This window comes from Heliangelus exortis, chromosome 6 (genome assembly GCF_036169615.1).
Source record: "Heliangelus exortis chromosome 6, bHelExo1.hap1, whole genome shotgun sequence".
NCBI classification, from domain to species: Eukaryota; Metazoa; Chordata; class Aves; order Apodiformes; family Trochilidae; genus Heliangelus; species Heliangelus exortis.
Genome location: NC_092427.1, coordinates 13,739,654 through 13,754,408, shown reverse-complemented (window position 1 = coordinate 13,754,408; position 14,755 = coordinate 13,739,654). Strand labels below are relative to the sequence as shown.

Below are 14,755 nucleotides of genomic sequence, written 5' to 3'. Positions count from 1 at the left end.
CAGTAAAAAAGCAGAGAAAGTTCCTTCTTTCAAAAGGACAACCCTTTGTTTGCACTCAGCAAATAAGCCTGAAAAGGATTTAAACTTCAGTTTGCTTTAAACAGAGTGAGAGAGCTGACACTGGTATCCCCCCTGCCCTGAAGCAGAAGTGACTAAGAGCTGGAAGGCAGAAAATTCATGGATAATTCCAAAACAATAGCAAAACCACAAGCACCTGCTTTCACAGATCAGAAATCCACACCTTTAACATCCTTTCTTCTAAAGACCCTCACCATTCAGATCAAGTCTTGGGCTTTATTCAACCACCATTTTCTCCTCCTGAAACCTGGAAGCATTTAGAAAAAGATCAAACTATTTTCTCAAATTCACATGCATAAGTTTCACTAGGGCTGCTCCCAGAACACAGCTGTCTGCCTCAGAATGAGATCAAGGAATTTTAAGCTTACAGCTCTATCAGCACGTTCTCTGAAGACTATTGGCAACAACTTGGGAACCTGCATTTCAGGTATGCCTCAGAAACTATGTAGAAAAAAGTAGCTGTAATCTGATCATCCACACAGATCCATACAGCTAGAAAGCAGTGCAACAGCTGTCTGCAACTTAGCTCCATGACTTGCACATGCATTTGCAGAGACCTACCTCTGGCTTTGGAAAATGGGGCTTCAAATACTGTTCCTATTCTACAATATGAAGATTTTTCAAAAGAAAGGAAAAGAAAAGAAAAGAAAGGAAAAGAAAAGAAAGGAAAAGAAAAGAAAGGAAAAGAAAAGAAAGGAAAAGAAAAGAAAGGAAAGGAAAGGAAAGGAAAGGAAAGGAAAGGAAAGGAAAGGAAAGGAAAGGAAAGGAAAGGAAAGGAAAGGAAAGGAAAGGAAAGGAAAGGAAAGGAAAGGAAAGGAAAGGAAAGGAAAGGAAAGGAAAGGAAAGGAAAGGAAAGGAAAGGAAAGGAAAGGAAAGGAAAGGAAAGGAAAGGAAAGGAAAGGAAAGGAAAGGAAAGGAAAGGAAAGGAAAGGAAAGGAAAGGAAAGGAAAGGAAAGAAAAGAAAAGAAAAGAAAAGAAAAGAAAAGAAAAGAAAAGAAAAGAAAAGATAAAAGAAAAAAGAAAAAAGAAAATAAAAGACAACTTTATTCTTTTTGTTTGTTTTTTTTTGTATTTTTAGACAGTGACATTGTAACCACAGATGCAAACCAAGCTGAGTTCCACTAGCTCCTCTAGACATTTCTAGCATCTGGAAACTGTTAAACTACATAGATACGGATATTTTTTCCTTTATTTCAACAGACACATTACAGTTTTTTTATATCCGTCCATACTGTGTTGTTTTTTTTTTCCCTGTTTACTCAACTTAATGAGCTCTCCCTGCACTTGCGAATTTACAGTGAGAATGAAAAAGCTGCTCTCCAGACAAAGGTCACTGTTAGTTCTACCTTCTATTATTCTACTTTATTATTTTATTACTGTCTCAGCTTGGTAAAATTTTAAATCACATACAAGCTGATAGTCGTTCAAAACCCAGTAGGAGAATGTAGCCACATCTCCTACTGTATAACCTGGAATAGTTAAGTGCAGCCTTGAAAAGATTTCCTAAATGCTTGTTAAATTGTTCTATATTTCAAAGGTGACAATGCTTTAATTTCAGGGTAATGGTACAGCTTTATGACTTTGCAGTTTTATTTAATGGTCCAATTTACCAGGATATTATGCTTGCCTGTATTTGGTCCTAGGAGATGTTTTTTTACAGCATGGGGCTGCAATGCATTCAGCACATTTTAGACCCTCTGTTTAGCCTCACCCATCGTTCCATCATCTTGCTGGAAGCCTCCAAGTTGCTTCTGACAGCACACAAATTAAATTGTGGGAAATTAGAGCAGCTGGAAAACTGGCTTTCAATGAGTTCTGTATTGTCTAATTCTCATTTTTATTCTTCAACTCGAAATATCTCTGTGGAGCACATTTCACCCATACAAACTGCATCACTCCGTTGTGATTTAGGAGGTTTGTCACAAAACAAGATTATTCAGACTGATTAAACTGCCAACAAGCCAAACATACGGTAAATGCTACATGAGAGAGAGAAAATTTGTTCTGAGAGCTCATATAATGCATGTGTTTTATGAGGCTCTAGACTGAATGCCAAATATTGCTCTGAAAGCTGTACCTAAGCCACACAAAAGTCAGGCTCTGCTCCTTGAACACTGTCCTGCTCTGAGCTGCAGTGGCAGTTTAACCCAGAGGCTCCAACATCCACCCCACAAAGAATATGAAAAGACAATTCCTTACACAATCAGCTTTAGTTCACTGACTCCTGAAGAGGCAGTCCCTGAACTTGCTAGTGCAAAACAGATGCTTTTCTTGCTGCACTTGTGACAACAGTGCAGCTTTCTCTCATTCAGTCTCCTTCATGTGAGGTGAGTTTTGGGACACTCACATAATTACTTTTCTGCCATTTCATAATGTCTGGTGATGTCTCAGAGATCTGCATGAGCCTGGCAGACAAGAAGAGGAGTCCACAGGAGATCTGCTATTCTTCTTATGAAGCACCAGGAGGCTGGGCAGGACATTTGCAGGTTTCCAACATGACACCAGACACCCGTGTCTGGGACAAATGAATCCACCTCTCACTGAGACAGCTGGCGTGAGCAGCAGCTTATTTGTGAGCACTGCAGATGTGGCAGGAGAGTGATTAAGCTGCAGTAACTCTTGGTTAAAAGGGAAAAGTTAGAGGAAAATATCTAGTTATGTTCTTCTTTACTAAAACTTCCTTGGTGCCCTCCTGGAAATGTGATAGTGAAGATTTGCAGGACTTCTGCTGTGATGCCCATCAGAAACCTGACAATTTTGTTGAAAACAGCAAGGCAGCTGCTGATAGCACAATGCCTTTGACATAATATAATCACTTAACACTCTTCATCTTACAAAGTTCTGGAATATTTTATGAAAAATTCAAACCAGAAATTTATAACTAGAACTACAGCGTGAAACAGGAAACATTTCAAGGGCTGAATCATGTGCTGACTTCTGTATATGTAATTGCCATACAAAGAAAAAAAAAGTGACATCTTGGGGAAGATGGATTAATAAATTACATACTGATGCACTGAGCAAGGAACTGAGATTCTTTTGTGGCAACCAAGGAAAAAGTGGATGCCATGTAAAATAATACCACCGATTCCACAATTATTTTGGGGAACATCAATGGTGATCCCTACTGCAAAGACTGAGGTCCAGCCAGCTCTGCTTTGTAGCAGTCCCTATCTCTTGTAGTCCAGTCCACTCCTTATTTACAACAATGTGTGTAATAAAGGTGAACTGCTACAGTATTTTCTTGTATCATACTGTGAGTGGATATTTTATTTAGACACTTCAGCTACAAACACAACTTGTATCCTCCTGAATTCAACCCTCTTTACATGCCATGGAATATGTACGATATGGAAGAATAAAATATTGATCATTTCTAGCTGAGTGACCAAAAAAAAAAAAAAAAAAGAAAAAAAAAAAAGGCTAGAGGCAATTTTTAAAATTACTACATGTATAACTTTGGTGATCTCTTTCATATTTTCTTAGAATGCTTTACTTTGAGATTTAAACACAATTTAAATGAAACAGTTTTCTGAAACAGAGAGAGATTTACTTTGCTTTCATCAGAAAAATAAGCAATATTTGCATTTTGAGAGGAGACAACAAACGGAGATGATCTGCAGAAAGGAGAGATTTATTCTTGTTCATTAATATTTTTTTTATTACAGCAGTTTGAAGAAAACAGATCTTGGACTAGCAGTTTGGACCTAGAATAAGGACTTAAGAACTTGTATTTCCCCCATCTGCATCCCTGGAGGCAAAAAGGGAAGGCAAAAAAAGGATAAAAGAAAAAAAAAAGGACTGTCCAAAAACATGGCTAAGATCAAAATAGCCATTGATTTAGTCATGGCAATTTCTAAGCATTATTGATTTGACAGCCCAGGGTCTGCATACAGTTAAACAGCATCAGTAAAGAAGCACAGTGACAGAATGACTCACATGTACTGCTAGCAAGGCTTTCATATATCAAGGGCAAAATTTACTCTGAAGGAGATGAGGAAAGATTATTACAAGCACTTTCCATACCTGGCAGCAGAACAAGTACATGGATGTACTTTGCATCTCTATAGACTTTTCACTGGAGAATATGATTATTAGTAGTTCAGTAGCACTCCAGACAGATCAATAGATTTCTAAGCAACAAGAGAAAAAGAATAAACCTCAAAATGATAGAAAGACTGCCAGACCAGAGGTTCAGAGGGTCCATTAGCCATTTTCTGTATTGATTGTTATCAATCACTTCAGTGGGAAGTGAAGATTAATTAATTCAACTGGGCTAATTATCAAACAATTGGCCTACAGGGAAAATTTCTTTCTCAGAGCTGGTGGTTGTTCATTACCCCAAAGCATGATAGGATACATTTTCTCTGTACTTTATGCAAAAAAACTGAGTATTGAGCACCATGGATGATGGGAGAATCCGAGTAAAGCAAGGAGAGACAGTTCATATTCTTATGCAGATGGCCCTGGAAGCACACTAGCTATGTTTGCACTGCACTGAATGAAATTATACCAAATTAAAAATAAATGGACCCACACAAATACTCAGTTTATAGCATCCTACAGTCATGGTTTGGGCACACACACCAGGTTCACTTCTCACACACAATGCATATTTGGTATAGATTCCTCATTGCTGCTTACAATTGGTTAATTTCCTTGTAAAAGTGACTTTGCTTTGTGTATAATGGATATATAAGGTGAAGAAAACATTATGTTAATAAGGTGCTGTCTTTTTTTCTTAAATCTAGTTTTGAGTTTGTTTTCTTTCAACTGCCAATGAACTGTCTCTTCAATCCTATTGTAAGAAAATGCAGATGAACATCTTCTGTCATTGTGGCCCATTCTCTCTGGGTCTTTCCAATCTAAACAGCCCTGGATTATTTACTTTTAAGCTCTCTTTTATATCTTCATATATCTTTATATACTTTTATATGTTTCTGTGCCTTTAATTAGGTACTTTACTGTTCCTGACAAACTTCTATTTCAACAATGTATTTTATTTATTAGAAATAAGCAGCCTTCAAGATAAAATCTCCCTAAAGTGCTTCACACACATTCCTTCCTTCTTGACCAACTCAAATAACTGCAAGTCACCTATAATTTTTGTCACCTTGTTTTTTCAGCCACTTCTCCAGACAATGAATAAATATATTTACCCACTCTGGTGCAGCAGATAGCCTGTGACACTCGACTGTTAAATTTCTTGCTAAGCTGAAAATTGGCTTTATTTTTCTGATGCTTTTTTTCCTTTCTTTTTTTTTTCTTTTTTTTTTTTTTCCCCTGTAAAATTTCCTTTCCCTTATTTCTCTCTCCTTTTTTGTCTTTGTATGATTGTCCAATTTCCTCTCAACACAGACAATTGCAATTTTCTGGTTTCTCAGAATTTTTATGCATCTGGAGGCTGTTAAAGCTGACAGGCTGCAGAGAGATCACTGGAACCACAGACACAACAAATTAACTTGTGAAGTTTATACTCCCCATATCCACATCACACATTGGATGCCTATAACCAGACACCACTATGTGAGAAAGCTGGTGTTAATCTGTCCTGGTTAAGAGCTGGCTACAAATAAGGTCCCTATTTGTTCAAATAAACAGCTAAATTAGAAAAGATTTCAAACTATTATCAGTGATCATTAAGGAAGAACACTCCTCTCTAAATGCAATGATACTGCTCATTTCTGATGATCTGATTCCTTTGAGTTCATCCTGCAGATGAACAGATTCAAGGCACTGTAATTCCCAGAAGTCATTAGCTCACTGCACCTCTAACTTTTAAAAGCACTAAATGAGTCATTTCCTCAGATTTTCCATTCCACTTCAAAATTCTTCAGCCTGAACGTGTTTTGGGCATACAGGTTACTGCTGCTTGAACTGTACACAAAAGGCACTGCCAGACTGAGTAAAAGCAAAGCTTCATTTAGCACATGAGCCCAACTCTGCCTTTGGGGCTGAACAGACACCCAGGGAAGGCAAAAGGTTGCCCTGAAACTCATTCTGGTTTCCCAGTGATTTTTGCCTCACAACTGCCTGAATTGGGAGATGCAACTAAACTTCCATGTTTAATTGCACCTTCTGAACCTATCAGGCAAGACTGGGGCTTTTTCCTACCTATTTTATTGTTTTTTTCCTCTCCTTGATGTTCTATGGTTGCAAGGTTGAAGTTGAATTATTCATTGCATCAGGAAGAATGAAAGAAATAAAACAATCCCAAATCCTGCTATATAATAATTTAAATGCCCCTTAGCTCCGTTTAGCATGAAAAAAGAATGATTCCCTGTTTGTTCATTTTATGCCACTGATCAGCTCCATGCTTTTCTGTGACAGTCTGTCACTGTCCTTTAAATTTCTATAGACTCCTCATACATGGAAGCCATCCATGTTTTTGTACACCTACATTTTTCCATTGACAAGAGATGTGGTATGGATTTATGTCACCAAGCAATAACATTGAATTTTTTTCTCTGTTCCTTGTATGTCTCTAATATAACAACACAGAATTACATTTTTTTACTTTTCCCAAACACTGATCTTTTCAGAATACTATGCAAAAGTGTTACATGAAAAGAATAACAAATTCAGTATCCACCCCTGTGTACATAAAGTTGAGTTACTTTTTCAATACTTTGCACCTAATCTATTATTATTATACCCTATTTATTATTATAACCTATATTACCTAATCTATTATTATACACAATTTTTATCAGCAGAACAACAAGGTATGTTTCCAGAGAGAAAATAAGTTCTGGTGATTAAGGCACCCAAACCACATTTAGATGATACAGAAGCATAACACAATTGTATCTTAAATTCTCTGGAAAGCTGTAAAATATCAATTTCCTTCTGTGTCACAGTCCTCTTTTATTCAACAGCAGTAACTGAGAAGTCTGTGACAAATGACACACACCCCCAACCTCAAATAAGACTTCTAGGAGAACAGAAGAAACACTAAAAAGAAAAAAAGTTTTCCAGACTAGGAAGTTTTCCACAGCTTTCTGCATTTCCACTTTTCTCCTAACCAAAATAAAATAATAATATAAGAATGTCAGCAAGTTCATTACAGACAGAGAGAAAATCACCTACATGCTTTTTGGATTTCTGCCAGATAAAATTTATTTGAGGAAAGCAGGTGCTTTCTAAAAGAAGTTTGTCAAAAATCCTACTTCTTCAACAGAGATAAAAAGAACTGACAGTGTTTTGATCACACGTATTTATATGATAAATAATAAAAATGAGCATATTTCCCATACTGGAGATCAAGGAAGGATATTCAGACAGAAAGGTGAAACTCTGTTTCAACTCTTACAAGAACCAACATCAGTGAAGGAGACTTATCTTATTAAATATTTGTTACACTTGAATAAAAAACATACTTAATAATTAACTGGTGTGCATTTAATTAACACAATGATTGCTCAATTAAATAAAAATGAAAATTTAATTTGAGGCACTTTAAGTACAAGGAGATTAAGGATAAAATATAAATATCCAGAGTCCTTAGTTTTCAGGACTGAGTGTGGAGGTAACATGTGGCAAAGCAGCTCAAGCAAAATTAGCAGTTCAGAATGGGGAATAAAATATTATTTCATCCACACCTGGCCACACTCCTGTCAATTTTAAAAAATAAAAAGCAAAAGGATGCTCTGCCATCTACCCCAATCCACAGTATGGACTATGGAATCTTTTCATACCCTTGGACAACAGTCCTATATATAAAAGAGGACCCACTGAGTCTGCTGCACAGGTACACTCATCTGAAATTTTTTTTTAAAGCTCCAGAACCGTTAAGGGTGACAATTCTCAACCAACAGGTCACCTTGCTAGGCACTTGTTTGGCTACCTGTCTCTTTGGCATCGCTTCTCCAAAGAGCATCCATGCCTTCTCCTCCATATAGATATCCTGGACAAATAAGGTTTTTATTCTCTGGGATCTCAAATGCAGCACACTCATATGAGCAGTTGTATTTTTGCTTAAATCAGAGTGAGAAGGGTGCAGCTATCTCAGTGCAGGTCGTTTAATGATCATTTCCAATTATAGTGTTCTAGGAAAGCAGAGAAACTATTCAGTTACAAAAGAAGGTTTGAACTCTAAGTTTCTGCATCTTTAGTAAAAAACATAAACATACAATTATAAGTTATATTATTATGAAAAATACTTCAGCGGTGCCCTTTATAAGTACAAATACCATTATAAACACCACCTAGCAGCAACACAAGGTGAGTCCTTCAAACTTGGTTTAAAAATCACGTTTACATCAGTCCTACTTGAAATTCCTCAGACCTGAGCTTCAGTTTCTACCAGTTCTCTGCTTTTTCCCCCCTACTGAGAGAACTATGGCTGTGAGGTCTTCTCAGGAATACAATGATACTTCAATAACAATACAGCCAACACAAAGCAATGAAGACAATGTTAGGCCATTACCTGTTATATTGCAAAATACACGGAGTGGTCCAAGTGGTCCACTTCCATCAGAATCGATGTAGAAGAAACCTGATGTCTTTCCTTGGTGTCGGTAAGCCTCACAAGAGTGTTCATAGATAGCTTTAAGAGAGAGAGTGATTGCATCACAAAGAAGAAGAAACCAAACATGTTTTATACATGAGTACAACTTTAATCATTATCGTAACAAACTGTTGGGTCACTGATAACTATCACATGAAAGAGTTTACTGCATTTGAACCCAAGTCCATGTTCAAAATCAGGCATGTATTTAACTACTTACTTGAATTTAAAATATCCTGGCTTTAACGACATGGATAGTTGTCTTATTTTGGATTGAAGTATGCAAATATTTAGGTAAATAGATATGGACCTTCAAACATGTCATCCTCTTGTTATGGAGTGATATATATATATATCCATCCACAAAATGGTATTTCAAAGACATACATACATACATAAACACATGTATATGTATATTTGCTACCTAGACATGCACTCAACATGACTATTTTGTCAACACAGATGACATCACATACTTTTGTCAGTCTTCAGCTTCCCTGCAGGACATTGCTAACTGGTAGCTACAACCTCCTACCAATACCTACTACTCAAAAGAAACCAAACCATTTTACTGTAGCAGAAAAGCTCAAACTCAGATATGGTCTACATCCTGGGTGACATCTTTAGACCTATTTTTATACAGTGAACTCTTAATTTCTGCTTATCAATATTCACCTGTGGAGGGCTAGTGCTCATGAAAATCCAAGTGGTTAATAAAACAAGCACAGAAATTTACCCAGAGCAAGAACACAAATTAAAATTCCCATAGGCAAGTACTAAATACTTGCAGTTGAGGCATGTTTTCAGGCAAAGCATCACAACTGTTACTTCACATGGGGCAAAGAGAACTCTTCCCCCAGAGAGGCACTTAAAAGGTATTAGAAAGTCACATGTGTGACCAAGGATCTTAAACAAAAGTAACCTTACCAAGAAGAAGGAATGATTTTTTTTCCACCCACTTAAACACTTACCTGATTATACTGACAAGGTTTTTCTCTGCAACATTTTATGATTGTTCCAATAATTGTCAGCAAATACAATAAAAAATACAAACTCATTTAGCAGATAGATCAAGGCTAATTCCTTTTTTCTTCCTATGAGGCAGAGTTATTCAGAAGACACAGTAGCAGAAATGCAAGCAAACATAATTACCCCTAATCCTGAAGTGAGCTTTTCCATGGTACCAGTAGCAGAACACATAGAAATATATTTGGACTTAACCTTTGGCTGCTCTAAGGATAAATCTACCTTTTCCTGCCTCTTAATTTTAAGAGCACACTTAGATACTATTTGCACACTTGTACATCATTATACAGCAAACACAGGGCACACAGAGATTGGGACATGCTATGGGGAACCTGTCAATAACCCATTTGTCAGCAACTGCAAATCTTTTTTCCAGGCCAGTAAAGTTTAAGTTCATACGGCATAATATCTGCTGCGTTGAGGTTGTAAATACAACTGCAAAGTTCCCAGTGCTCTTGATCCTCACAATTTTCAGGCCAAATGCAAGGAGAGAACTTCCTTGCCACTTCTGAAATGCAGTCCCAGACTGTCCAGCTGAAAGCAGCAATTGCTCTCATTTCCTCACTTCCACTCCTGTACACTTATGGACTCATATCCCTCCCATCCCCTCACTCCCTGAAAGTAATTTCTCTGATGAAACAAATTTCAGAAAGGTTTAAATGGTCAGTCTAAAGTACATTTGTCTGACTTGAATTCTGAAGGATTCCATACAACATAGTTCATCACTTGGATTTTTTAATTTTTTCATTAAAAAAAAAAATAAAAAATTACAGCTCTAGGGGCTCCAATCCCAAATGACTATGAAGAGTCTCACCAGTCAATCACTTTTATCACTCACCAAAATATGCTTTCCCTTCGTAAATTTCTCTCCTGACCAGACATCTCTAGCAGGCAGAACACCACAAAGCGTTAAATAAGCACAGCATTACCTTTCTTGGAGCTAAGAAGCTGGTTAAGGTACTCAGCATGGACACTACAGTAGTCCAGAAGATCTCTAAATTTCCCTCTGATAGCTGGCCAAGAGTATATACTGAATGCAAATGAAATAAAATCCCCAAACCAGAACCTATTCTTCCACTGTTCATAACCTGAGGGGCTGAGAGACCCTCAGTCGCTGAAGTGCTGACAAAAGCAGCTGGGATACAGAGGGTCAGGAGAGAGCCCGTAACAGGCAATTAAGTGAGCAATCAAGGAATCCTGGCTTGATCAATTTGCAAAGTTCTCAAACTGCAGTTCACTTAGTGAATTTGCTGTCATCATCACTGCAGGACACTTTATCTTGTCTCATTAGGGAATATGCTAATTGCTTCCCCTGAATTATCTTCCAAGTTTTTTTGAAGACAAAGGATGGTGCAATGGGTAGAGACATAAAAACTAATATGTTGTCAGTGAACTGGCACAGCTAGAAACCCATTCTTCATCACGGGCCTTTTCTTACTGTTTTGTTTTTTTCTGACTGTTTCTTTTGGCTGGAGCCCAGATGTACTTTTTTCAAAAGAACAGGTAAAGATGTGAAGATTCATCCGTTAATAAGATGAGCATGTGCTAACAGAGATGATCCACCCACATTTGATGGCCCCTTTGGCACTGCAGCTTAGGGAAAGGAAGGATGTATAGAGCTAGGTGGCTCAACTGGTATAAATCTGAAAGGATGCACAAGGTTCTGTGAAGCTACAGTCACATCTGCTAGAAGAAAATCCATCTTAGTATGTTTTCCTTTTGAGGAATTCCAGCAGTAAATACCAGGGAGCAGCAGGAGAGGTGGGAAAGGGCTGTAAACCTTGAGCTCTTGCACATAAAACATGATTCTAACTCTCATGACTCAGAGAAAAGCTGTTTTGGTGGACAGTTTATTTTGTAGCTGTACACTGGAAGTTTCACATGTCAGTATCTTAAATATTTGGTACTGCATACTTCTAAACTGGATAGGACATTGATTTTAGGGGTTTTTTTTGTTTGTTTTTTTGTTTGGTTGGTTTTTTGCTATTTTATGCTGTACAGGAAAAAATGGTATTTCTTATGCAGACACTGGCAGGTATTTCAAGTGCACCATCCATTGCAAGCTCTGCTCAAAGTCTTTGTAGGCTGAGGCAATTGCTTGTTTCAGAATAAAGTTATGCCATTCCACTTGCTGAAAAAGGCTCCATTGCTCCAGTGATAACAACTTGAAGCTGTCTTTATGGTTCAATGAATGACAAGATCTCTCTGAAGTCATTCTTCCCTTTATGCAATCAGAAATATCATACAATAGTAAAAACCAGTCAGCCACCTGCAACTGTTAAGAACCCAGAACTGCAACTTTGAAAACTGCCTTGGTATTTACATTCTAGTTTGTGCCACACTTCTCTGATGTAGATGGACATTTGGTTGTTTTTGAAACAACAGGCAACCATTGCTGTAGTTTCATCAGTCACCCCCACTGAGGTATGTAATTGAGCTTCACTTTCAAAAGTAATTCAAGTGTAATTATGGAACTGTTAACAAATGCACACATTTTAATGTCAAACAACATTTGCAGTAATTGCAGCTTCTTAATAAAGGAGTCACATTCATCACTCATTCAGAATAGAACCCATGAACAATTTTCAAGCATTATTTTTAAATTTAAAAAAACTAAAAAAACCCAAAGCTACAAACAAAAACTAGTGATTTTATTTCTTCTTGTGAAGCACATGTAATAGAGTTTATATTTTCATTCCATTATTTGTTTTTAAAATTTTAAAGTGTTCACCAAAATGGGACCAAATCAACAAAATAATGCTATTTATAGTCTGCTTCTGCAAAGCTTGTTTTCTCATTAAAATGTTCATCAAGTAGTTTTAGAAAATATAATTTTAAAAGTGAAACTCTTGAGTTGTCTTTTGTCTCAAAGAAGCAAGATCAGTTTTTCTTCCCTAAGCCTCTCACACTCTTTTTGGACTAATTTTCACTTATACCAACCGCTGAAAATAAAATTATAAAATGCAGCAACATCCGTTTCACTGAGCCAGAACCACTGAAAACCACAGTTTATGACTTTCAGCCCCTGCTGTGTTTCCTCAGGCCCTTCTGGGAATGAGCTGCACTATCATGCAGCAATAGCACTGAAATTCTTGCCACCGAGCTCCTGCAGGCAGCCAGGATGAAGCTGTTTGCTGGATGGGAAGGGATGTCAGCAGCACACCTGAACCCAGGCTACCCCCCTGCAGGTCTGGCTTGGGCCTCACAGCCAGGTGTGACAGGTTAAGTGTAAAAGGTGTTGCAGGGGCAGAATTTGGCTGATGGTCTGTTGCTGATAACAGTGCCTATTCCATGAAGACAAAACAAGAAACAGCTTACTCAAAGATACCAGATTTTGTAAGGGAAACTGAACATCACAAATATCTGTTTTACTTGATCACAAAGAAAATGGATATCTTTAAATGCCTTTTTTTGCCACAGAATCCCTTCTAACATGTGACCCTGTGCTGACAGTTTTGCAGTGCTCTTTAAGGAATTTTTAAGAAAGCCACTGCTGTGTTTCACAAGGAAATGTAAAATCCTCCCAGAGCTGTCTTCTGAAACTGATGTAGCCTGAGAGCCCCCACTTTCCATACCAAGAGCTGCTTCCCTAAATACTGGGTGTGCTCTTCCCTGTTCAGTAGGATAAGCTGCACTGGTGGTGTTCAGGCACGGACAAAGCTCATGGAGTTCAAGATATCTCCCAACCCCTTATAATCCTCTGTAAAACACATATGCCCCGATTTCTCCCTCAGGTATCTCTTTCAGTGTTAAGTATTTCAAATTAAAACAGCTTTTCAGATCGACAACTCATCCCATCAGAGCATTCATTTTGAACACTGCTTTACTCCCTGATCACAATGACCATCTTTCCCTTTAGCTCTCACTTCTCATTTTCCCAGGTGCTTAAGAAATGGCTTGTCAAACTTTATATCAGGATTTATAAAATAAACACTTTATTCCCAGTCACATCAATATCACACAGTTCTACATGTTCTCTTGTATCACCTGGGAGATAAAGATTAATAAGCTAGAAAATCAAAAATACAAATCTGAAACATATCTATCCTGAATTTTTTTCAAGCCACACTCAGTACATCCCTACAGAAGCCCCTAGCAAAACTATAAATACGCATTTTGATTGATCAAGATTCAAGCTATAGATCCATGATTCTATGATTCAGACTTCAATGCCAGATAGGCATTAGGAGATTTCAATGTCATTATAATAAGATAATTTGACTTTCTGTGTAAAACCAACTACAGAATTTCACTTTCTAATTCCTGCCTCAAGACCCTTGTGGCTAGTCAGCCAGACCACACACAGTAGCTGTTATCTGCACCCTGCAGTCAGGTCTGGAGTCCCTCTTAGTTCGATTCTGCATAAGAGACTTCAGCCTCGATTTGATAGACTGTAAGGGCCTGACAAGTTTTAAATACAAGCAATTTCACCACTGTTCTGCTCTCTGAAGTACCTTGAACCTGTTAATCCAACTGCTTTAATTACAGTCCTTACACCAGAAGAGACTGTACCCCTGCTGTAGCTAAAACCTTTAACAGCACATGGCTGAGCACAAAGATTTGCAAAGTCAGATATCCATCTTTTCCAATAACACATCTTTTGATTCATGTTTTCACTCACTACCATATTGATATTTGGCTTTGGCTTCCCATCTTACTTTTGCCTGAACCAGTTCACCTGGAGTCTCCATGATAGCTCATTTAGCACGCACCTAAAGTTTCATTGTGAAGCTCCTGGGCAGATAAAGCCTCAGTTTTCCTGAGTACTTAACACCTGTGTTTCCTTTGCACCCGTGTCCCTAATTTATAGAACCTCTACTCTCTTTCAGACCACTTTTATTTTTCAGTTTTCATCTCCAGTTCTATTTCAGCTAAAAACCCCCAGATTGTACTTTGTGCAAAGATTTGAGCTTCTGCAAATAATCCCCAGGGAGCAATCCATTTAAAGCTCTCTCTCTCCAATGGATGGATGATTGAACTCATAGAGTTGATGATGTTACTCATAGAGTAAGATGCACCCCTTATCTGTATTTAAAATAGTACTGGCTGTTGGACTCAGTGCAAAAGTTATGGTGAAACCCAGGATTCAGTTTTACTACTGGGAGACCTGGGAAAATAAACCTCTCTCCCCTCTACCCAGCA

General features: G+C 37.7%; 1 protein-coding gene across 1 annotated transcript in view; it reads right to left on the bottom strand.

The window, feature by feature from the left end:
• The window catches only part of CNTNAP5 (contactin associated protein family member 5), a 264,807-nt gene that overhangs the window by 81,278 nt on the left and 168,774 nt on the right, over positions 1 to 14,755 (bottom strand). The window contains exon 12 of the mRNA XM_071746754.1: positions 8,507 to 8,626. Within this exon, the coding sequence (XP_071602855.1) occupies positions 8,507 to 8,626 (120 nt within the window). The remainder of the gene's footprint in view (positions 1 to 8,506; positions 8,627 to 14,755) is intronic.